The sequence below is a fragment of the Pararge aegeria genome, chromosome 11 (genome assembly GCF_905163445.1).
Source record: "Pararge aegeria chromosome 11, ilParAegt1.1, whole genome shotgun sequence".
NCBI classification, from domain to species: domain Eukaryota; kingdom Metazoa; phylum Arthropoda; class Insecta; order Lepidoptera; family Nymphalidae; genus Pararge; species Pararge aegeria.
Genome location: NC_053190.1, coordinates 13674478 through 13695685, shown reverse-complemented (window position 1 = coordinate 13695685; position 21208 = coordinate 13674478). Strand labels below are relative to the sequence as shown.

General features: G+C 34.8%; 1 protein-coding gene across 2 annotated transcripts in view; it reads right to left on the bottom strand.

Moving 5' to 3' along the window:
• The window catches only part of LOC120627486, a 168560-nt gene that overhangs the window by 64413 nt on the left and 82939 nt on the right, over nucleotides 1-21208 (bottom strand). For both annotated transcript variants that reach the window (XM_039895489.1, XM_039895490.1), the window contains exon 3: nucleotides 3441-3605. In XM_039895489.1, coding sequence (XP_039751423.1) covers nucleotides 3441-3605 — 165 coding nt within the window. The remainder of the gene's footprint in view (nucleotides 1-3440; nucleotides 3606-21208) is intronic.

Genomic DNA, 21208 nt, shown 5'->3' with positions numbered 1-21208 from the left:
ATTAAAATGACCACATGTACGAATCTATAATTATAATAAAAAATATGAATTGACTGAATTTTGTCATTCAAGATATTTTGAATTTTTGTTACAGGTTCTATATCTATTATAGGTACTACTCTTTAATCAATAGGTACAGTCTTTTTTTTCATTTTTGTCTGTCTGTCTGTATGTCTGTTTGTCGGTTTCCTTGCCACGCGTCATTCAGAAACTACAGAATGAATTCAACTGAATCCTTGCTTGGTTTAATTTCACACTACGGGGTAGGATATAGGATGCTTTTTATCCCGAAATTCAGCATAGTTCGTTTGGGAGAGGGGGTGAAAGTGTTGACGATTTTACACCATATTGTTATGGATAGGATGTAATCAGTTTAGTTCTGTCTAAATTTCCAGTAGATTTGATGAATACAATTGGAGATAGAAGACAGAACTCCTCAGCAGACAGCAGCAAACTCCTCACTTAAAGCTTAACGAAATCCAAATACACAAAGTGTCACCAGATTTATGAGGACGAACATTATTTACCCACACGTCAATCATTTTATTTCATACGTTGCAAGGAATTGCATCGTTGTCTTTTATGTCTGTACTAAATATCATAGTTTTGAATACCTATTTGGCACTTTCAGTACAATTGGAAAAATATTAACATTAGGTATCTGATTTATTGAGAAAGTTTGTACAACATGTTTGTACAAAAAAATAATATCCTAGAAAGAAAAGTACCTATATCAGGAATATATTAAAAACATAAACTAATTTAGGCGATATAAGCTGTTGGGCTTCTTTATTTGTACACCAAAAACAGACACTTAAAGTACGTAGTAGCATAACCGTACGTAGTCTAGTTTTTAAGACAGTATGTGGCAATAGGACTTCACTATGTCCGTAAAGGTATACATATAATACGCACATGAAATTTTTAATATACGAGTACATATACTAATATTATGTATCCTAAAGCCTCAGAAAGGACAAAAGCTTTTTTGGATCCCCGTAATATATCTTTGTGTGTGAGGCTTATGGTTTCCCGTCGATAAAGATAAAAGGGTAAGGGCTATTTGCATATTTACCTTTTTATTTAAATGAATTCTTCTAATTTTAAAGCGGCAAATGGTGTTTGTTTTTATAACACTTTGAATTGTAGGCTTGGAGATATTTAAATAAATTTTAACGTGATAACATTATACATTCCATTTGAATATTATGTTATGTTAAGCCCGGAATATTATTTGAAATATTGTATTGTTTTAACGTTTGGATATCGGTGAATTTTCAATATCCAAATTAAATTGCCTTTTTCACTTTAATCATACAGAATTGTATTGATGTTATTTTTGATATTTTATTGTTGTTAATAATAGTATATATATCCTGTTTATATGTATTAATAGTTTCGAATTTTTGAAGTCCAAGTTTGTTTTTTATGGGATAATAATTGTGCATTGCCTAATTATTTAATGATAAGTGTCAACGTTATCTTAGATGAAGGCGCGCTTATTTTTTTCCTTTTACTACTACTTAGCTGTTCACTGGAATCTCTATAGCTGGTAAGTGATGATGCATTCTAAGACGGTAACGGGTTAACCTGTTAGTGGACTGGGCGCTATGTGAAACTCATACCCCTAAGCCTCTCACCGGAGCACAGCAGAGCGGAAATTCAAGAAATTTAAATTCCTACATTGCTCCTGATAGGGATGGAACCCGGGACCTGCCACTAAAAACCACAGCGTTTACCACGGCGCTATGGAGGTCGTCAAAATGGGTTAGGAATTTTATAGTTCACCCATAATCATAGCTAGGAATTGAGCCCCCACTTAACCCAGGTCTTCGTAACACGCACGTAAAATGAACGCAATTCTCGTACATATTATACGACAAATATCTTAACCGTTAATAATTCAAGTGCCTGAATAAGAACTGAATCACTTTCAGCGAATATTCATTACATTCTCTCAAGAGCTACAAGTAGGCAATGACAGAGGGAATTATGCTTGAATAATTTAGTTCTGAAACTACATTTACAAAGGTGTGGCTAAGCGTATTAGGCGGTACGGGTATGGAACAATTGTGCTCCTAGTTTCTGCTAGTGCCCTGGTACTTTTCTCGGAACTGTTACGTATTGTTCAGTAAGTTGGTCTGAGTACAAAGCAATACTTTTAACTTTGTTATCATTCTATTTGAATTATTTAGCTGTACTGAAATGGAGCCATACTCAGTAAAATATTTCTAAAATTCAAGTCTATTTACCTTTTTATTTTTCTAAGAGATATCTCACAGTCAGATTTAATGCATAGATTACCTTATTAAACATTTATGAATGATTTTTATTTTAATATGCCTTATAATTTAGCTAAAGCAAACCTAATTATATTCTTTCCGATGACACACCGCTTTTTCTTTCAAATTCATTAAAACTTCTGGAAATCTCTTCGAAGCTTAAGAATTTTCGATTCATCCAATTATTAATTACCTAAAAGCCTACAAACTTATTACTTAGCTAATTATATCTTTGAAAATAACATCGTAGAACAAATTGCTATATTTAGCTAAAGCACCCGGGCCCTTGTGTGCGATGGCGGACAAGGCATCGAATATGAATAGAGTATCGATTATGTGTCATCATCTTCATCACTCTATTGATGCCTTAATGCTGTAAAAATCATGAAGTCTGAAAGACTCTTAATGATAAAAGGGATATCGAAAACTCTTAAAGATAGATATGGGATAGGGGGGAGTTTTCTTGCTACATTATTGTGATTACACTTGTATTTTTAGAGTAAATTACATTATTTGCAAAGTTTAATGAAGTAAGCTTTAGTGAAGTGTGTAGGAGATACTTATTGCAACCGCGTCGTCTAGTCGAGGTGACGAGGGTTCAGGGGAATTAAAAGTCTTGAATGTAACTGATTCTTACCAAGCCTCAATCTTTGACAGAGGTTCTTATCTCTGTCTTCACCCCCTATGGTGCTGCCACAAATACTCTGATTAGGAAAGCTTTTCGAAAAAAAATACTACGTTTGATGGCCTCGCTTATGGCTATTTAGAACTTCTAAGAACTTCATCGAGAGCTTTAGAATCTTTATCCTTACTAATGTTATAAATGCGAAAGAGTGATTGTTTATTTATGTGCCCTTCTGCACGCCCTAAGGAAACAATTAACCTGGTTTGGTCCTGGAAGAACATAAAATTTCCAAGGGTTACACATTCGTATACACCAAATATAATCCAAGCAACGAAACGACTTATTTACCGCGGGTAACACCACGGGGCGCAGCTAGTATTGCTATAAAGTCAACTAAAGTATTCGAACTTTCAGTGCTAGTTTCACTCTTCAGACCAAAAAATCTAACATTAATCTGGTTGCTCGAATTTACACCGAGCGTCTGAATACATTGTGAGGCAAGAATACAGGTATGAGCGTTAGATACAACTTACCATCAGTAATGAACGTATAGACAGACCGCAGTTCAGCTTCATACTGCTCCAGAGATATTGCTGGTACGATGGGAGGTACGAAGTCTTCTTCTGGCGACCGTTCCGACCCATAGCCCTGGTCGAAACCTGGATCTTGGAGCTTCCATACCGGCTCCGCGTTAGATCCTGCACAACAAAAATATATTTTCATTAAAATGCTTTCTATTGCCGATTTGATTAAATCATCGTCATCATATCAAACTATGAGAAGGGGTTATTACGATACTATATTAAAATTATAACTAAGTGGTTCTACGATATTCGTAAAAGTCATTAGGATTGATTATTTTTTATTACGTTGAATTTACTGAGATTTTTTATCTGACTTGGTTCTGCCTAGTATAATAAACAACATAATAATTGTCAATATATGATTTGATAAAAGAATAAGAATATAAGTCCGTATCCGGGGCTTTTTCCGAATATTTTTTAAGAGACCAGGGTCAATGCCTCTTAGGATAATTTGCTTTAGAAGTTGCTAAACGTGAGTATTTAACTTAGGAAAACGGCTTGGCTACTAGTTACAATGAACACAATTTGAAAAGGTTAGATAAATGGGAAGTACAACAGCAAACAATTTTTGTTATAGGTATTACTTTTTTACTTAACCAATGTCAAGTGCAATTTAATTTGACTTTACGATGAGAGATGCCATGGAAATAATTATAATTTTGCTTTTAAACTTTATTTTTATATTATTATTTTTTTCGTTCAGTAGTTTGACTATGATGAAATGTATGTTCAGTTTGGTATAAACGCTACATCCCTAAGAGGATAGCCCGCTACCAGGTTGCATCATCACTGAACACCAGGTGAGTTTGCAGTCAAGGGCTAATTTGTAGTGGAATAAAAAAAAAGGAAGGAGAAGAACGGTAATTTTTTTTTGATCCCCTTTGCCCCACTTGTAAGGACAAAACGAACGTGGTTTCAAAAAGTTATACAAAAGTTTCAGCACAAAAAATATTTGAACAGCTCTCGAAGTTACAGTTCTAAAAAACAAATCCCTTCAAGCATTTACAATTCTAAATACACACTTAAAAAGGTCTATAGCCGCTATCAACTGAGAAATATACTCAACAAACACTAAAATGGAGTAATTATGCAAAACGCGAGAAAGGCCTTCGGATAAAAGAAAGCAAAATCTCATTATATAGGCATTACTCCCTTGCTATTATTTTCGCCTCACCCTTTTTCTGCTTTTGTGTAAATAACTGAAAACTCTCTCTTCCTTATAGGCCGAGAGCTATTGAACTGTTTAACAGTGGTATTTTATTTCACAAATTTTATATAATTCTTCGTAAAAATTACACCATCGAACATAGCAATTCCCGCATGAGAGGTGTTTCCCAAGTGATCTAACTGATAACTAGTAAGAAAAATGAAATAAAAAAAGGAAAAATATAGAATAAAATAAAATATTAAAAAGGTGAGTACGTATGTACGCAAACGGGTAACTGACCACTGGTTTGAAACAAACTGAAAGGATAATTCTTGTCTAAGGCTGTCCTTAAAATTCAAATTTAAATTCTTTATATGAAAAATATGCATAGCATTCGTGTCGGTCAATATTTACTAGGAAAAAATAATATAGGTATTTTAATATAGGTAATGACTAATAGGATAAATATATGCAAATATTTTAACTGCACTGAAAACTCCTCGACCGAATAAAATGAATACCGTGAACAGTGCATTGAAACCTCTTTTTTGTAAGAGCTTTGTTTTCAAATTTCAGATCTTCTTTATTACTATAACACACAGTTCACCAACTCTTTACGTATAACGTAGCCTTCAATTTTAATTTAATTTGAAATTCCAAACTCGATTATGTTGAGATTGCCAATCGTGCCTGTTTAAATACAACTTATACAAGGTATTTATTTTATACTTTCAATGCTTTTTTTCGGTTTCGTTTCTGAAATTGGAAAACAGAACCCTTATTAGATCGCTTTGCAGCCCGTCCATTCGTGTGTCAATTAATATTAAAAAATAATAATAATATATGCTATACTCTATTGCAAGTACCTACGTGTTCTTTAACTAAGTAATTACCCCTTTATTATTAATATATGCACCCTTATACTGTGCATTGGCAACAATGCTCAGTGATGATTTTCAGTCTGCTTAAGTAGCCAACAGATCAAACAACGTCACTATTTTTATAATTAAAAAGTTAGACATTTTTATAAAAAATTTCAAAAAATAACATAAAACATATTATGAATTTTTTTTTAATATTTCAGAATAATCTTCGTTCAATAACCTAGTTCTGCTGAATAAGTCAAATGCAATACCTAAACGAAATAGAGAGATAGGTACTGCCTTGTATCAGCATAAGGGTCCTAATACAAAAGTGACTAGTATTAGTTATCATAAACCATAAAGTTTAGAGCATGAAGGTAGTACTTTAAACACGCAAATGAAAACAAAAAGTATTCAATGACTTCAACTTTTTATGTCTGAATTGACAGACCAAGTTGAGGAAAACGATCAACCACATATATTTCCCATAAACAAAGCAATACTTCACAGTGCACGCGAGGAACTCGTCCTGCAACCTGTCGCCAAATGCCTATCAATCTGAAGTCAAGGTGTCACTCATGTGCCTGAAATTACACTGCCAACCACGTCTCTCGGACTTGCCAAGTGATTACATACCGACAGGCTTGTGACAGACGTAAATCTTGCCATCTTTGCAGTCGAACCTCACTTTTGTATTTTCTTTGTATGCTGAAGTTGCAACAATGCTGCTTAGCTGCTGTAATAAGAATCGTGGTAGCACTTCTCCGGACGAGCTTATAACGAAACAAATAATAATGATTGTGTAATAAACAGAACTCCCTGATGAACGCGGTTCCCTTAGAGCCCCGCGGGATCCGTTTGTTATCGGAGGATTAAAAATATACTAGGTATAAAAAGTATCCTAGAATTCAAACTATCTATGCGCCAAATTACGCCAATATCGACTAAGCTGTGAAGCCATACGTAGGTAACAAAAGATGTTCTTTAATCCTGATATAGGGAACGTGCAAGGTACTTTTTTCGGACCAAAAGTAACCTATACAAGCCTATGTGTGCAACATTTCATCAAAATCGGTGCAGCGGTAGAGCGTTCCTACTATACTAATATTATCACTTACCATCAGGTAGATTGCTGTCAAAAGTTTTTAGCTTTTACTCTTACTTAACTAAATGCTGTCTCTAATAAAATGTTGCATTTGAGGCAATTTTGACGACCTCCGTGGCGCAACGGTGAGCGCAGAGAATTTAAGTAGAAGGTCCCGGGTTCCCAGGAGGAGCAATTTGGGAATTTATAATTTCTAAATTTTCTCTGGTCTGACAGGCTTTGCTAGTTAAATAAATATACTTCGACAATACACTCATCGCCTATAATATTTTAAGTTTTCTTATACTCTGTTTCATCCACATACTCCGACTTATCTTAAAGATCGCTTTACATTTCTTGGTGCTACTTCAATTCTTTCACAATGTGACAATAAGCTGGAAGTGCCAATCAGCCGTACGCACTGTTACAATGAGTCATTTACTATCAAGGCAATTAAATTGTGGAATGATCTTCCACGTGACATTCGTTACGCTAAATCACACAGTATTTTTAAGACTCTTCTAAAGAATTATTATTTAACACTGTAAGTTTGATTATTATATTCCATATTTACTTTTTGTCCCGATAACATTATTATATATAGTTTTAATATTAGTTATTTTACCACATAGTATTTTATTTTATCTTATATATGTACTGTTTTTGTAATTTTTGTAATTATTAATATGTATGTATACTCTTAGAGTTTTGCGCACCGCAATAAGGATTCATATGTGAGCCAATTCCTCATAATGGTTGCCTGGAAGAAATCACTATAAGTGATAAGGCCGCCTTTGTTACACAAATTTAATTGTACCTTTGTTGTTTATCTCCTTTTTTTTTTCTTGTGTGCAATAAAGTATTTTTGATTGATTGATTGATTGATCGCCATCTAGCCCCAAAGTAAGCGTAGCTTGTGTTATGGGTACTAAGATGACTGATGAATATTTGTATGAATAATATACATAAATACTTAGAGTATATATATATACACCCAGAGACTGAAAAACATTCATGCTCATCACACAAACATTTTCCAGTTGTGGGAATCGAACCCACGGCCTTTGACTCCGAAAGCGGGGTCTGTGCAAACTGCGCCAATCGGCCGTCAAACTACTTACCACCCTACCGACAAAGACGTACCACTAAGCGATTTAGTGTTCCGATACGATGACTCGTCGAAACCGATAAGAGGTATGACTACCATAGTCACAACAGGTAAGCCCGCTACCACATTAGACTGCACCAGGTGAGATTGCAGTCAAAATATTTCATCTTTTACTCTTACTTAAATAAATGCTGTCTGTAACCAAATGTTGCTCTTGAGGCATTTGAATAATTTTACTAAATAATTATACGTCTCCTTTCGAGGTACAGAACCCGTGGTGAAAACGCGAGTCGAATTCGCACTTGGTTTTAATTAAAAGATCTGCAAACATCACCGGCTTGTCATAATTTAACATAATGAGTTTTCTGTTTAAAGCTTTCATTAGTAACAAGGTGGGGTTGCATAAAATATTATATCTTTTGAAATAAAAATATCGGTATAGGTTTTAAAATGATAATGTCATAAGCTTTATTATACTAACTTATTATATTTGAAAAAACACATGACTAATATAACCTAACCCAGTTATGCTATTTAAATAATTTAAATATATTTACAAATAAATTAAAAGAGTATCTTCTGAATCAATGTTATTTTGATTTAAGTGAATATTTAGGTTAATCTTAAAAAATATATAACATTAGGGGTAGTAATAAACTTTACTAAACGTTTTGGTATAGGCGGACATTTGAGGGCATGTTTTAAAAATTTGCTACCAAAATTGTTATTTTATACCATTATTTTACTTATTTGGAACCAAATAGTATTAATATTTGGTTCCAAATAAGTAAAATAATGGTTTCAAATTGATAATGATTTTTGCACGCCAATCTTGGTATGGAGATTATGTAGGATTATGAAGGATATGTAGATCATGAATTACGCTTAACATCTATGTTTTTGTTTAAGCAAAATATGTAATAAATAAACATAAATAAATTCTCACGTTTCAAAAACCATTTAAAATGTAATTATTATGGAAAATAGTAACATAGTACAAATAATAAACGCGATTTAATACAAAAGTATAAATTATAAAAGACACCCACAAGTACGTATACGTACGTAATGCAAAAGTAGCATGAAAATTGGTCCAGTTATGTTTAGGGAAATAACCAAATAGGAAAAAAAATTAACACGATTGCAGCCTCACCTTGTTGTCAATAGCCGTATACGTATCTAAGACGAGCCCGAATGCAACGCGTACAAATGTAAAACACATAGTTAAATGGGCCTAAAAGTTTAAGAAAATTAATAAAAAAAACCAACGCACCCATACACATATACGATACATTTGAAACGCATATATTTTTCTGATCTGTCGTAGGTACGATTCTAGTCAATTTTATATAGACAAACGATTCTATTTTATGAAATAAACCATAATAAAGATGAGCAACAGCCACAGCTGGTTTGTTCTTTTTTTAACTAATTTTCTTACGACGAAATAAAAAAAACCTTAAATTCAATAAAATTAATATGCATCCCATTACCAAAAACTATTGCACGAGTTAGAGAACACCGAAAGGCAAACGGGAAGCAAACAATTCTACAGTCCAACCACATGTAAGTAATTTCTATATTGGCAGTCGCTAGCCACATTACAGGGGATTTAGAAACAGTTGAGCACTAGTGAGGGGGCGTTTCCTTTAAAAAGCGATCTGGAAATCGATTTTATGGATTCGACTTAAGTAGACTGCATAACCCTTTTATGTTTTATATTGATAAAAATAATTTACGGACCAAGCAGATGGCCCACCTGAAGGTAAGTTTAAAAAAGATGCCTGTAACAAGTAAATGCTAAGTAGGGCATGCAAGAAACAAGTGATGAACGTGATGCCCTGTGTCAATCAACCCGAGGCGTAGATGATAAGACTCATGTACCTATAACGACACCAGCAACCACTCCCTTCAGACCAGAACTCAGCATTGCAACAATGCTGCTTCGTAGCAGGAATGAGCATGGCGGTAGTAGTTTCCCGGACGAGCTGTGTCACAAAAAGCTCTACTAGTACTACTACAAAAAAATTTAACCCAAACAACCCAACCCGCGTTATCATTTGCAATTTTAATCCTAACTACTTTAGGTTTATTATAATCCGATGGCTGGCCTGAAATAAGCATTAAATGGATACGACTTAGCTTTATGAAAAGCATAGAATGTCATAGAATGTCCTAGCTAATACTTTGTCGACCATAGCTGGTGGAATAATGTTTATTTTACTTCATTTGGAAGCATAGTTAATTAAAGCCCATTTAAGTCATCTAAGTTATCTTATACCCGAAGCAATATTTATTTAATTTTTTTATACTTATTTATTATTATTATTATTATATTAATTTTGTTTTTGATGTGGCAATTAATTTAGTTGTAGTTCTAAAAAATGTGACGAACCGAGCTTAATGTCGGGATAAAAAGTATTCTATATTACTTCTAACACTTCCAAGAGTATGTGTACAAAGTTTCATGAGGATTGGCTAAGTAGTTTTTGCGTGAAAGCATAACAAACAAACTTACATTCACATTTATAATATTAGTAGGGATAGGGATGCGTAAATGTAGTAATAACTTGTCTTTTTTATTTCGTCTTCAAGTTGACCGATCGCAACCGCAAGTCGATTATCTAGGCCATACTGAAATCGATTATATAACCTACAAGTTGTACACCCCTATCCAATGCAGCATTGAAACTTTAAGCACGTACATGTTGTCTCTATCCCGGATCGAGATCTTCTCTATTTCAATTCACTTAAGGCAATAAAGGTACTTTTAGTAAATAATTTGGAACAGTAACTTGCTGTGTCGTGGTACGATCATGGCAATTAGATTTTACTGGTTGGCGTGATCTAGTGGCGGCAGCGTTTAAGCAATGTTGGATGGGTAGGATGAATGACTACGGAGGATTATAAAGAGTATATAAAGGGATTAAAAGACATAAAGACGGAAGACTAAGATTCGTTGATTTGAAATATAGAAGAAAGTTAGTGCCGGATGATGTAGGTGGTGAAGCCAGAGCATGTCTCTTTAAGGGCTCGTTTAAGCTTATTGAATATTGAAGTCCCTCATCTTGACCTATAAGAAATATTAAGATAATGACTTTTAAATTTGAATATACAATTTTAACCTGGAAAAAAATGCTTCTTTAATAGTTCACAGTTTACTGTGAACTAGAAAAGAAGCTTTTTTTTCACAATAGGTACAAAGAAATACTGAAAGTTCCTCCTAAAACTTTCTAGAATTTAACAAAAACGATTATGTATTTTTTATTATTTAAATTCTAATTTCTAAAATTACTAAAGTTTTTGTTAATAGATATTATTATTACAAAGCACTTTATAGTAATGATTTTTGCAAACTTTTTGATAACTTTTCTTGATACATAAAGGGGAGGATTGGGTATTTTTAATTATTATTTTTAAATTTACCGTATTTTCTTGGCAGGTTTAGCATTTTTTAATTTTTTATTAGGCAGGTGCTCTCGTAAAGGCTCATTGAAATTTCTTGAATTTCCTGTTAAGTAGTTTCAAACTTCCTTATCTAATACTAACTTAGTCAAAAGAACCGTTGACCATAATAGACATCATCATCATCGTCATCATATCAACCCATTACCGGCCCACTACAGGGCACGGGTTCCCTCCCACAATGAGAAGGGGTTAAGGGCGTATTCTACCACGCTGGCCCAGTGCGGAGTGGTGGACTTCACTCACATTTGAGAACTTTATGGAGAATCTGAGGCATGCAGGTTTCCTCACGATATTTCCCTTCGCTGTTGAAGCAAGTGATATTTTAATTGCATAATGAAAAACGGCCTTAACTTAGAATCGTTAGAGGTGCGTGCGGGATTCAAACTCTGCCCCCCGAAAGTAAGGTCGAAATCTCACCCACTGGACTTTCACGGCTTCAATAATAGACATGAGTGAGATATATTATCTCACGTGTCTAAACTATGTTAAAAGAACAAAGGTAAAATATCGGTTCGCGTGCCGCGGATTAGTTAGGGGCTTTCTAGAGTACGGCTACAACGCGGCGTTACTAACTTTGATTTATCGTGCCGCCTATGCTTTCGGTACGTTTTGTAACGTGAAGAGATTTATGGGTGTATGCTAATGTGATGTCGGCGTACTATTCTCTGTGCTTGCTTCTAAGAAAGTTTGGCTGATATGCCAAACATAACGCCAAAAATAATATTAGTAGAACTTTTTGTAACAGAGCTCGTCCTGGGAAGTCCTACCACCATGATTATTTCTGCAGCTAAGCAGCTTTGTTACAATGCTGTGTTCCGGTCTGAAGGGCATGGGTGCCGATCAGTGGCGTGCATTGAGGGTATGCATAGAATAGAATATATAATGAATAATTGTTAAGTTTACTTAACAATTATTCATTGTAAAGTCAACATCTCCTGATGATGCTCCGGTTTCGGAGCGAAACGTGCGTAGAGGGTGTATTGCCGAGGATCTGTGTGGTGTGGAGTATAAGGATTGAAGAAATTATAAATTACACCACTCAGATTCTCCTGCTTTTCGCGGAGTATAGCAAATTAAGCTTAATTTTGATAATACTCTTTATTTGTGCACCACTCAGAAAAACGAGACAAAAAAAGAACACACACGTGAAGAATGAAGCAGGATACAAAAGGCGGCCTTATCGCTAAGTAGCGAACTCTGCCAGGCAACCTTAGGATTAGGAAAACTAAAAAGAAAAACGAATAGGTGGGGTATTTTTACATACATACTTTTATTTAGTACATACATACAAATATCTACATACTATATACATAAACCAGACTACACAAATACACTAATACTATTGATAAATATAAAAAATAAATATACTAATACATATTTTAACATACCATAAATACTTAAATATGAGTTTGAGTAGATAAATAAATAATAATAGTCGTCTTTACTGAGCGAGATAATGAGCCTTAACAGCATTTAAAAAAATTAATTAATTAATTAAGCAATTTTGAAAAATAAAAAATCTAAGTATAATCACACAATGTAAAATAAAAGTCCAATTGATTTTACAGTGTGATTTTTCAAAACTGCTTTAAATTTGAAGAATCTTATATTATCTGGCAGCTTGTTAAAAACTCGTATCGCCATGATGTACTTTTGCGGTATATATTACAGGCTATGGGTGGCATATGCAGTGTATCCTTCTGTCTTGTTGGTCGCGTACGTGATTCCGATTTTTTATAGGGTATGCAGACTATATAAAATGATGAAAATCTAATAAGGCATTGTAAGAGTTATAAAAAGCCTAACCTTAAATTTTTATAGCACGTACTGGTTGAACATAACTCATTTCATATCTTCTGCATACTGGTATAATTAAAGGCACGGGGGGTACGTTGCATGACGTGTTTCTTGCATGCCCTGTGAATTGTTGCTCTGTTTATAGGCGATGATTTTCTTCTTACCATCACCTGGGCCATAAGCTTGGGCCTTCAATTATTAAAATAAAAAACGACAATTTTACTATACAGGGTGTTTTCTATCAATAAATAAATACATATAAAATTTTATTGCGAGTGCACTGTGCAGCTATGATAGCCTAGTGGTTAGGAATTAGATTGGTAATATTTTAAAACACAAATTAAAATTGGTTTCAATAGCAACCATTTAAGATGAATAGATAATAAAGTTCGAAATGAAACTCCGGTGGGCGACCTTGGCCTGTGAATAAAGACGCTTTGTCCACCGATAGGTGACCTGGACATTGAACGGGTAATAGTGGGCCAAATCTTGTATGGGGTTTTGCCAATCTCCGTTACTGTGACTCACAGTATATCATAGAATGTTTAACTTTATAATAATACTAGCTGTTGTCCTCAACTTATTCCGCGTTTGTTTTTGTTTGCGTTCGCTGCTGTCGAACGTAACTTTTGTTTATTTATTGTATGGAAAAGTGACGTTTGACAGCAGTGATCGCGCGATTTACACCTGTCGCGAGATACGTAATCACCCTGCGGGTGTAATTTTTAAAAATAACTTTTTTAATTAAGTGTAAGTATCTCTAAAAATAAACTGTTATGTTTAGGTGTGGCCTACACCTAAACTTTTGCTAACTTCTAAATCAAGTTAGAATGAATGATTTTACTACTATATTATAAAACTATTAACTTAAATAAGAATTAATACTGCGAACGAATGTAACCAACACAAACATTTAGGATCTTAAATTTTTCTGGAAATAAATTATTATAAACCATGTGACTTCGTGATAGCTTTCTTTTGGCGGAGAAATGGTTAAAATCAGTGCAGCGGCAGTGTACCCTCAACGCAAGTTTCGCTCCGAAACCGGAGAATGTTCAGGAGATGTTGACTTTAAAATTAATAATTGTTAAGACAATTATCAATAATTCATTGTAAAGTCAACATCTCCTGAGGATCCGGTTTCGGAGCGAAACGTGCGTAGAGGGTACATTGTCGAAGATCTGTTTGGTGTGGAGTATAAGGATTGAAGAAATTATAATTACACCATACAGATTCTCCTGCTTTTCGCGGATTATAGCAAATTAGGCGTAATTTTCATAATATATCATGAATTTCCGCAAAGTTACGCCTACTGCAATCAAATACACACATTGCCATCTAAGCCCAAGGAAGCGTAGCTTAATAATACAATAAGTAACAACCATAAGATTGGATATCTATGTACTGTAGAGATGATTATAAATAATCAAACTCACAAGTCGTGAGAATTTTCATTTCCTTCACAAATGATAAACATATCTTCAGATAAGCACATGAATTAAAAAAAGTGCTCTTTCTTTTGTTCTCTTCGTAACACTTTCTTTATTTTCCGCTTACAGCTAACAACCGTGTCTACTCAAGATCCTTGAGGTGAGGAGAGAATCGTCACAGTGTAATTTGCGACATTCTACGTTTTGTTTCAGTATATCTGATTCAGTTCTTGAACTTAGGAGTACCTTAGTGCGAGGTTTTCGGCGACAAAAATAAAACCGGGTTAATAAGAGAGCGAGCAAATGTAAAAATCACGTAGTAACAACGACCCCCCGGGTGCAATGTGATCGGTGCTGACTTTTATCTGGAAGATCCCGGGTTTTGGAATTTATGATTACTTTGAATTCTCCCTGGTTTGGTCTGGTGGGAGTCTTCGGCCGTGGCTAGATACCACCCCACCGACGTGCTGCCAAGCGATAAGCCTAAAAAGAAACCTATGCACGGCTTGACATCTTTAATCATAAACGGATTTGGCGATATTTTTCACAGAGATAACTTGCATCCAGGAGTATACCTCCTTTTTATTCCCGCAAGAATGAATAATAAATTCTTACCAATAATTATAAAAAAGGGGAAGAAAAGAAAACCACTTTAATAATTAAAATATAGTGAAATTAATAGAAAATCCATGTGACTACTTTGGATTTAAAGCAGAGTTCGAGTATAGCGACTGTTTTTGTTTATTCAATCTTTGTAACCAATTCCTAAAAATCCTACAAAATGGCGACCGGAGTCGGCCGCCAACGATACGAAGATTTCTTTATTTAACCAAAATTTGTTATTTTTTGTTTTTATACACACAGATGTCAACTAAGTAGGTGGATTAGTGTGTACCTTTGTTTGTTACAAATTCCGGATGTAGCGACGAAATTAGAGCGGTCCCTTCGTCGCCGTTATATCAGAAATCCACTGTATTATATAATTTGCAGACCGACCAAAATGTTCTCAGCCAAATTTTAGCCTCGGGTCACGACTCGAATTGTACTGGCCGTATGATAAACGAGAAGCGGAAAACGGGCTATTGTTGTATTGAAACGGATCGAATTAATGTTTGACTTTCCTACACATTCATGTTTATTGTAGGTTAATGGGTTGCCAAAATGTTGTCGGAAAATCCAATCATGAACGGGTTTAGGCTTTTGGGGAATATCATTAATATAAAGCTTGAAAGCACAGGAGTTGGACTTGGCAATTTGTCTTTTAACATTGTTTAATCTTAAACGAGTAGGCATATCAAAAAGACGACTTTGTTCACCAACTAAAAAGCAACAAATAAATATTTTCTACAACAGTCAGTGCCAAGTGCCTAGTTTTTTTCGTTGGTTTATTAATAAAGGATATATTATAAAGGATGACAAAAAAAAAGTAAAATGTAAAAAATTACTAGGTACTTTCCTTTTCCGTTAGACATTAAAACTAAGGAAACATTACTTAGTAATTTCACATTTAAGGATACAAGGTGGTTGAATATTTTTATAATTAATATACATACACTGAAAACGGAAAAAATATACAGTATATTAATACATATGTCAGTGGAGGCAAACTTTTTCTTTCCCCTGTTGCTTGGGCAGGTGGAATAGTACATTTTATTCCTTACCAGTGGATATATTCGGGGGATAATTTTTAAGTCACCTGCCTATGCCGTGCCGGATCACAGTTTTATCATGATCAGAGTAAACATTGCCTATTGAGCTTCGAGTGTAAGCTCTATCGATGTATACGAAAAATCGGGCCCTTTATATTAATTTTATAATAAAAATAAAACAAAACACGCCGTTTATAATAGCCAATTAAAATTTCATATTGATGATAATGTCGTGTTGTTTGACAGAGTAGGTACATGCACGATGTTATTTAATGTTACTTGACATAATATCACTGGCTGAGTAATACCTTCAGTGGGCTGTCGCATTAAGTTATAAATTATAATACAGTAAACAGTACAGTACACAGTTCGCATAATCATAATTGGCTCTCGGAGAGGTTCGCGCGTGTACCAAGTACAAATTTCACCTCGGTCTGCTACTTAATATTATAAAACCGGTCAAGTGCGAGCCGGACTCGCACACTAAGGGTTCCTTATACAAGTAAAAGACGTACGTACTTTATAAATACCTTGTAAAATTAGTAAGAGAGGTTGTGCGGTACTGACTAGATTGTTGACATTCACAGGGATCAGTTGAGCATTGGCAGCAGTAGAAGCAACACGTAGTGGACAAATTAGCTTTGTGTATTTCAATATGTAATCACCAGTGTTTACAATAAATAGGGTTCTACGTACTATTGTGTTTGAATAATAGTATTATAATTACAACTACAGTGAGTGAGTACACTGTATTGGCGACGAGGATGGGACTATGACCATATTATTAAAAAAAAAAATGTAATTGTCTAATTAAATTAAATCAAAATGTGGTAGCCATTTGTCATATAAGTTAAATAGCCTAGTGCGGAAGAAACGGTGATAGCCCGGTTAGGGCTTTGGCCTCCCTTTCGGTGGAACGGAGTTCGATCTCCGGCACTTCTAACTTTTCGGAGCTATGTGCGTTTTTAATTTAAGCGATTAGAATATCACTTGCTTTAATGGTGAAGGGAAACAAAGTGAGAAAAACTGCATGACAAAGTTCGCCATACCTTCTCAAAGCCTTGTGAAGTCTACCAATTTCAATTTGGTTCTGGATCTGTGCTCTGTAGTGGGCCGGTAATGGGTTGATAATGAGGATGATTCGCCATCTTTTTTTTTGGAAAATGAAGTTCATAAGATGAAGCCCGCTGACACACGGTAATTTAGCAGGGGCTTAGTAATAGGGTCCCATTGGCACCCACGGCAACGGAACCCTAAAAACTATCTGCGCAGCGACACGTGACTTACTTCAGTCCGTGAACTAAGATGGCGCGCACTGTACTTACTAGATCACTCATGGCCAACGAGATTCCACAAGATATTATATTTTGGCGAGGGGAGTGATTTCAGCCAAGCGCTTTTCAAATAACCTTTCTAAAAGATTTTGTCTAGACAAGGTCATGTACAAACGCGGTAGTAGGACACCTCCCAGACAACGTATTACTTATATATAGGTGGTTAAATAAAGCTTTTATTGCACACAATTCAAAGATAAAAAATAAAAAACACAAAATATGAAACTACGAAAAAAAAATACACAAAGGCGGTTTTATCGCTTTAAGCAATCTCCTCCAGAGAACTCTTAATGGAAGAAACAAATGATTGAAAACGGGTTAATGCAAGAATGCCTTTAATGATCATACCTAAAGCTTAAAAAATACAATAGTCTTCCGGTGAGACAATAGGAGAGTAACCTCAAAGTATCGGTAAGTAGTTCGCAGAGCTATATAGTTACTTAATACTTTAGATAAGACATTCGGTATATCTCTAGGGGAAATTAATGCCTTTATTATTCATGGGAGATCTTTTGAAGAAGGATTAATACGTAATTCGAGTATAAAGGCGGCACCGGGCCATTAGAGACGAAACATTTCGAATAACGCTATATTCTTAACGAATTATGGGTTCGACTATTGTAGCATTATAAACGAGAAACGGATACAAAAAGGATCAAATTATTGTTTGAACCTTTAAAATGTTCGTGTTTATTGTTATTATTAAATTAGAATATTAATATTTCTACGTGAGTTCAGCAAAAGGAATTTTAATATTTGGCAACTTTTTTATATGAAAAAGTCGTATTAATGTCCCACTTCTGGGCATATATGCTTCTCTCTCACACGAAAAAAGTTTTGGGTTTTAAAAACCTTAATCATTTGTTTTTTCCTCTTTTAGTTCTTTTCTTTGCGTCACTCAGTTTACAAAATGGAAAACTTGATATTGCTTGATCGGAACAGCTCCAAGGATTAATGATGTGTACGGCGGCGGAGTTGCAAAAAACACAGTGCGTTTTTGGTTCCAACGTTTTCGTGTTGGAAATTTCGACCTGCAAAACAAGCCCTGTGGACGGCCGGAGACCATAGTTGATAATGAAGAATCGAAGGCTAGTGTGGAAGCGGCTACATCGCAAACCACGTACGAGCTAGCTGCAGGCTGCTGTGTTAGTGATAAAACTGTTTAATTCACTTGAAGTGGAACTTGGAACCTCATGTATTGAGTGCAGCAAACCGACAAACGCGCGTCGACTGTTGTGTTAATTTACTCAACCGGCACAGTAATGAAGAAATTTTAAATCGAATCAAATCCTGGCCTGAAAAGTGGCGCTTATAACAATGGCTGAAACCTGGCGAAATACTGCCCCAAGCGAAAATTGTTTTTTTTTTAGAAAAGGGATCAATGAATGAACTTATGATATGGCAAAAGTACATTGATAGCAATGGTACATACTTTGATTGCCTAATATTTATATTTTTGCATATTTTGCATGGAACCATGTCTAACTATTGAGAATGTCTGGAATTATTGAATTTTCATCCATACCCACCCTAAAATACATAATGCGTGGTGTCACCACTACAAAATTTATACTTAATCAAAAGTATAAGTAGGTATACCGTACCGTATTGACAGGTTAATAAACTTGTACCTACAAGTATCGAATGCATCTGGTGAGTGCTTTGATTTTTGATAAATAAGTTTTTTTTTTCGAACTTTCTAACCGATATGTCCAAGCTTCAATATAGGTATCATGTTTTAATAATTTATATACGTTTTGCTGGACGTCTCTTGATCGTTACTTTATATTGATAATGTCCCAAAATTTTACCCTGTATATTATAATGTTAAAATTTGATACAAACATTTAATTTTTGGTTATTACGTTAATGTATATTAGGTACACAATCACACGGCTTAGTGAATATTAATGAAATTTGGTTCTCAGTTACCTACACGACGCAATGCCCTCTATTAACACATAACTCACCTCAAAAATATTTATATCTTACACGAGAAAACTGAAAGTAGGTATACGTGGACGAACTCGCGGCAGAAAACTTAAAATATGGTTAGCGGAACCTGTATTTCTTTAATGGTACGAGATAGACCAAGGAACTGAAAATATAGCTATTGTTGTATTAAAACTGCATTGAAATGATGTTTGATCTTCGGAGACACTGTTTGATTCAAGATAATGTAAGTGACTTTGAGATATGAGCTTGCATTGCATTATATTTCAACCAACTATTTCAAATGTACTTTACGTATTTTAAATTACTGATTTTAATGCTTAGAGATAAAAATATGTGAAATCGATACTACACAAATTTATAATAGGTATACACTAGCTTTTAGGAACTTTGAGTTTAGGTTCCGTTACCAAGAACTTGTCTTTTACAACCTGATATTGATAAAGTGGGTAAATAAAGACCCACAAGATCCCGACTGAATCAATTTTGATGTAATTCAGTGTTGATAGGCCTTTGATATAGAATATAGAATACTTTCTATTCTCAAAAACAATAACTATGATTATGACAAAATGATTTATGCTATTTTGTCTTACTTTTACGCAGCGACATAGAACACACGGGCGAAGACGCGGGCACTTCTAGTAATGGAAATATTAGGTATCATATTTAAAATTATTTAAGACGAGAGTTTAGGAGTTTTAATGCGAAAGTCGTTAATCATTTTCGCATCCTAATTTCGAAAACTTCAAACTATGAGGATAAGATCTACAGCATTTTATTAATTTTCGTAAACGAAAAGGAAGTCGGAAGATTAATTGTAGGAGCGTTTGCTCGCGGCAGGCTCTCAAACGAAAGATATTAACGTTAGGTCACACTAGTTACGAAAAGTCACTTTTTGTGTTTGATAACATGAAGGTGACGTCACATCAAAACGAAGAATATTTTTAGGAGATGGAAGACATTAAAAACATATCGAAAAAACACAAGTCATAGAACAACAAAGCACGCACATGTCGCCGGAAAATTGTGGATATGCCGTCGCATTAGTATAAAGACACAAGTCGCCAATGGGCAAATGAGGGCCCAATCTCCAACAAGTTTCTTAAAATAAAGTCGCTTGTAAAAATATCTATCTTAGACACCTAAAGAGGCAAGCTGAATTGAACATCCTACTTATCTATTATCTTATCAACCCATTACCGGTATACTACAGGGCGCAGTTCTTCTCCCGGTATAAGAAGCGGTTAAGGCCGTAGTCCACCACGCTGGCCCAGTGTGAATTGGTGAACTCCACACACCTTTGGGAACATTATGAAGGTTATGACGTCCCAAATAACTCACGATGGTTTCAACCGTCACCGTTCACCGTTGAAGAAAGTGATATTTTAATGGCATATAACTAAGAAAAGTTGAGGTGCGTGCTGGGCTTCGAACTCGGCCCGAAAGTAAAGTCTACCCACTGGGGTATCAACGCTTTACATACTTACTCGTTTGAATAAATAGTAGTGGGTCCCGTGAATGTATCCAACGGACCTTTTACTCTGCAAACAGTTTCACAACTGAAATACGAGTAATTAACTGGAAACTACACATCCAGTGATATTATTCCAACGAGGTATGCAAAATACCGGCAGGTTCACTATTTATTTTAAAGCTACGAAATGCCCGGAAGCGCGATTATATGCATTTGACCTTTGGATTAAAAATATTCTCTTCGTAAAGCTTTTTTATTTTAAGCTGCGGTAGCCATATCCATATTACGATTCGTTTTAACTATGAGGCTGTGTAAATAATAAAACAATAGACAATCGCTTAGTGGAGAATATTAGCGCATTGAATTTAATTAAATTCTTTATCGATGGTATATCTTGTGATTTTATT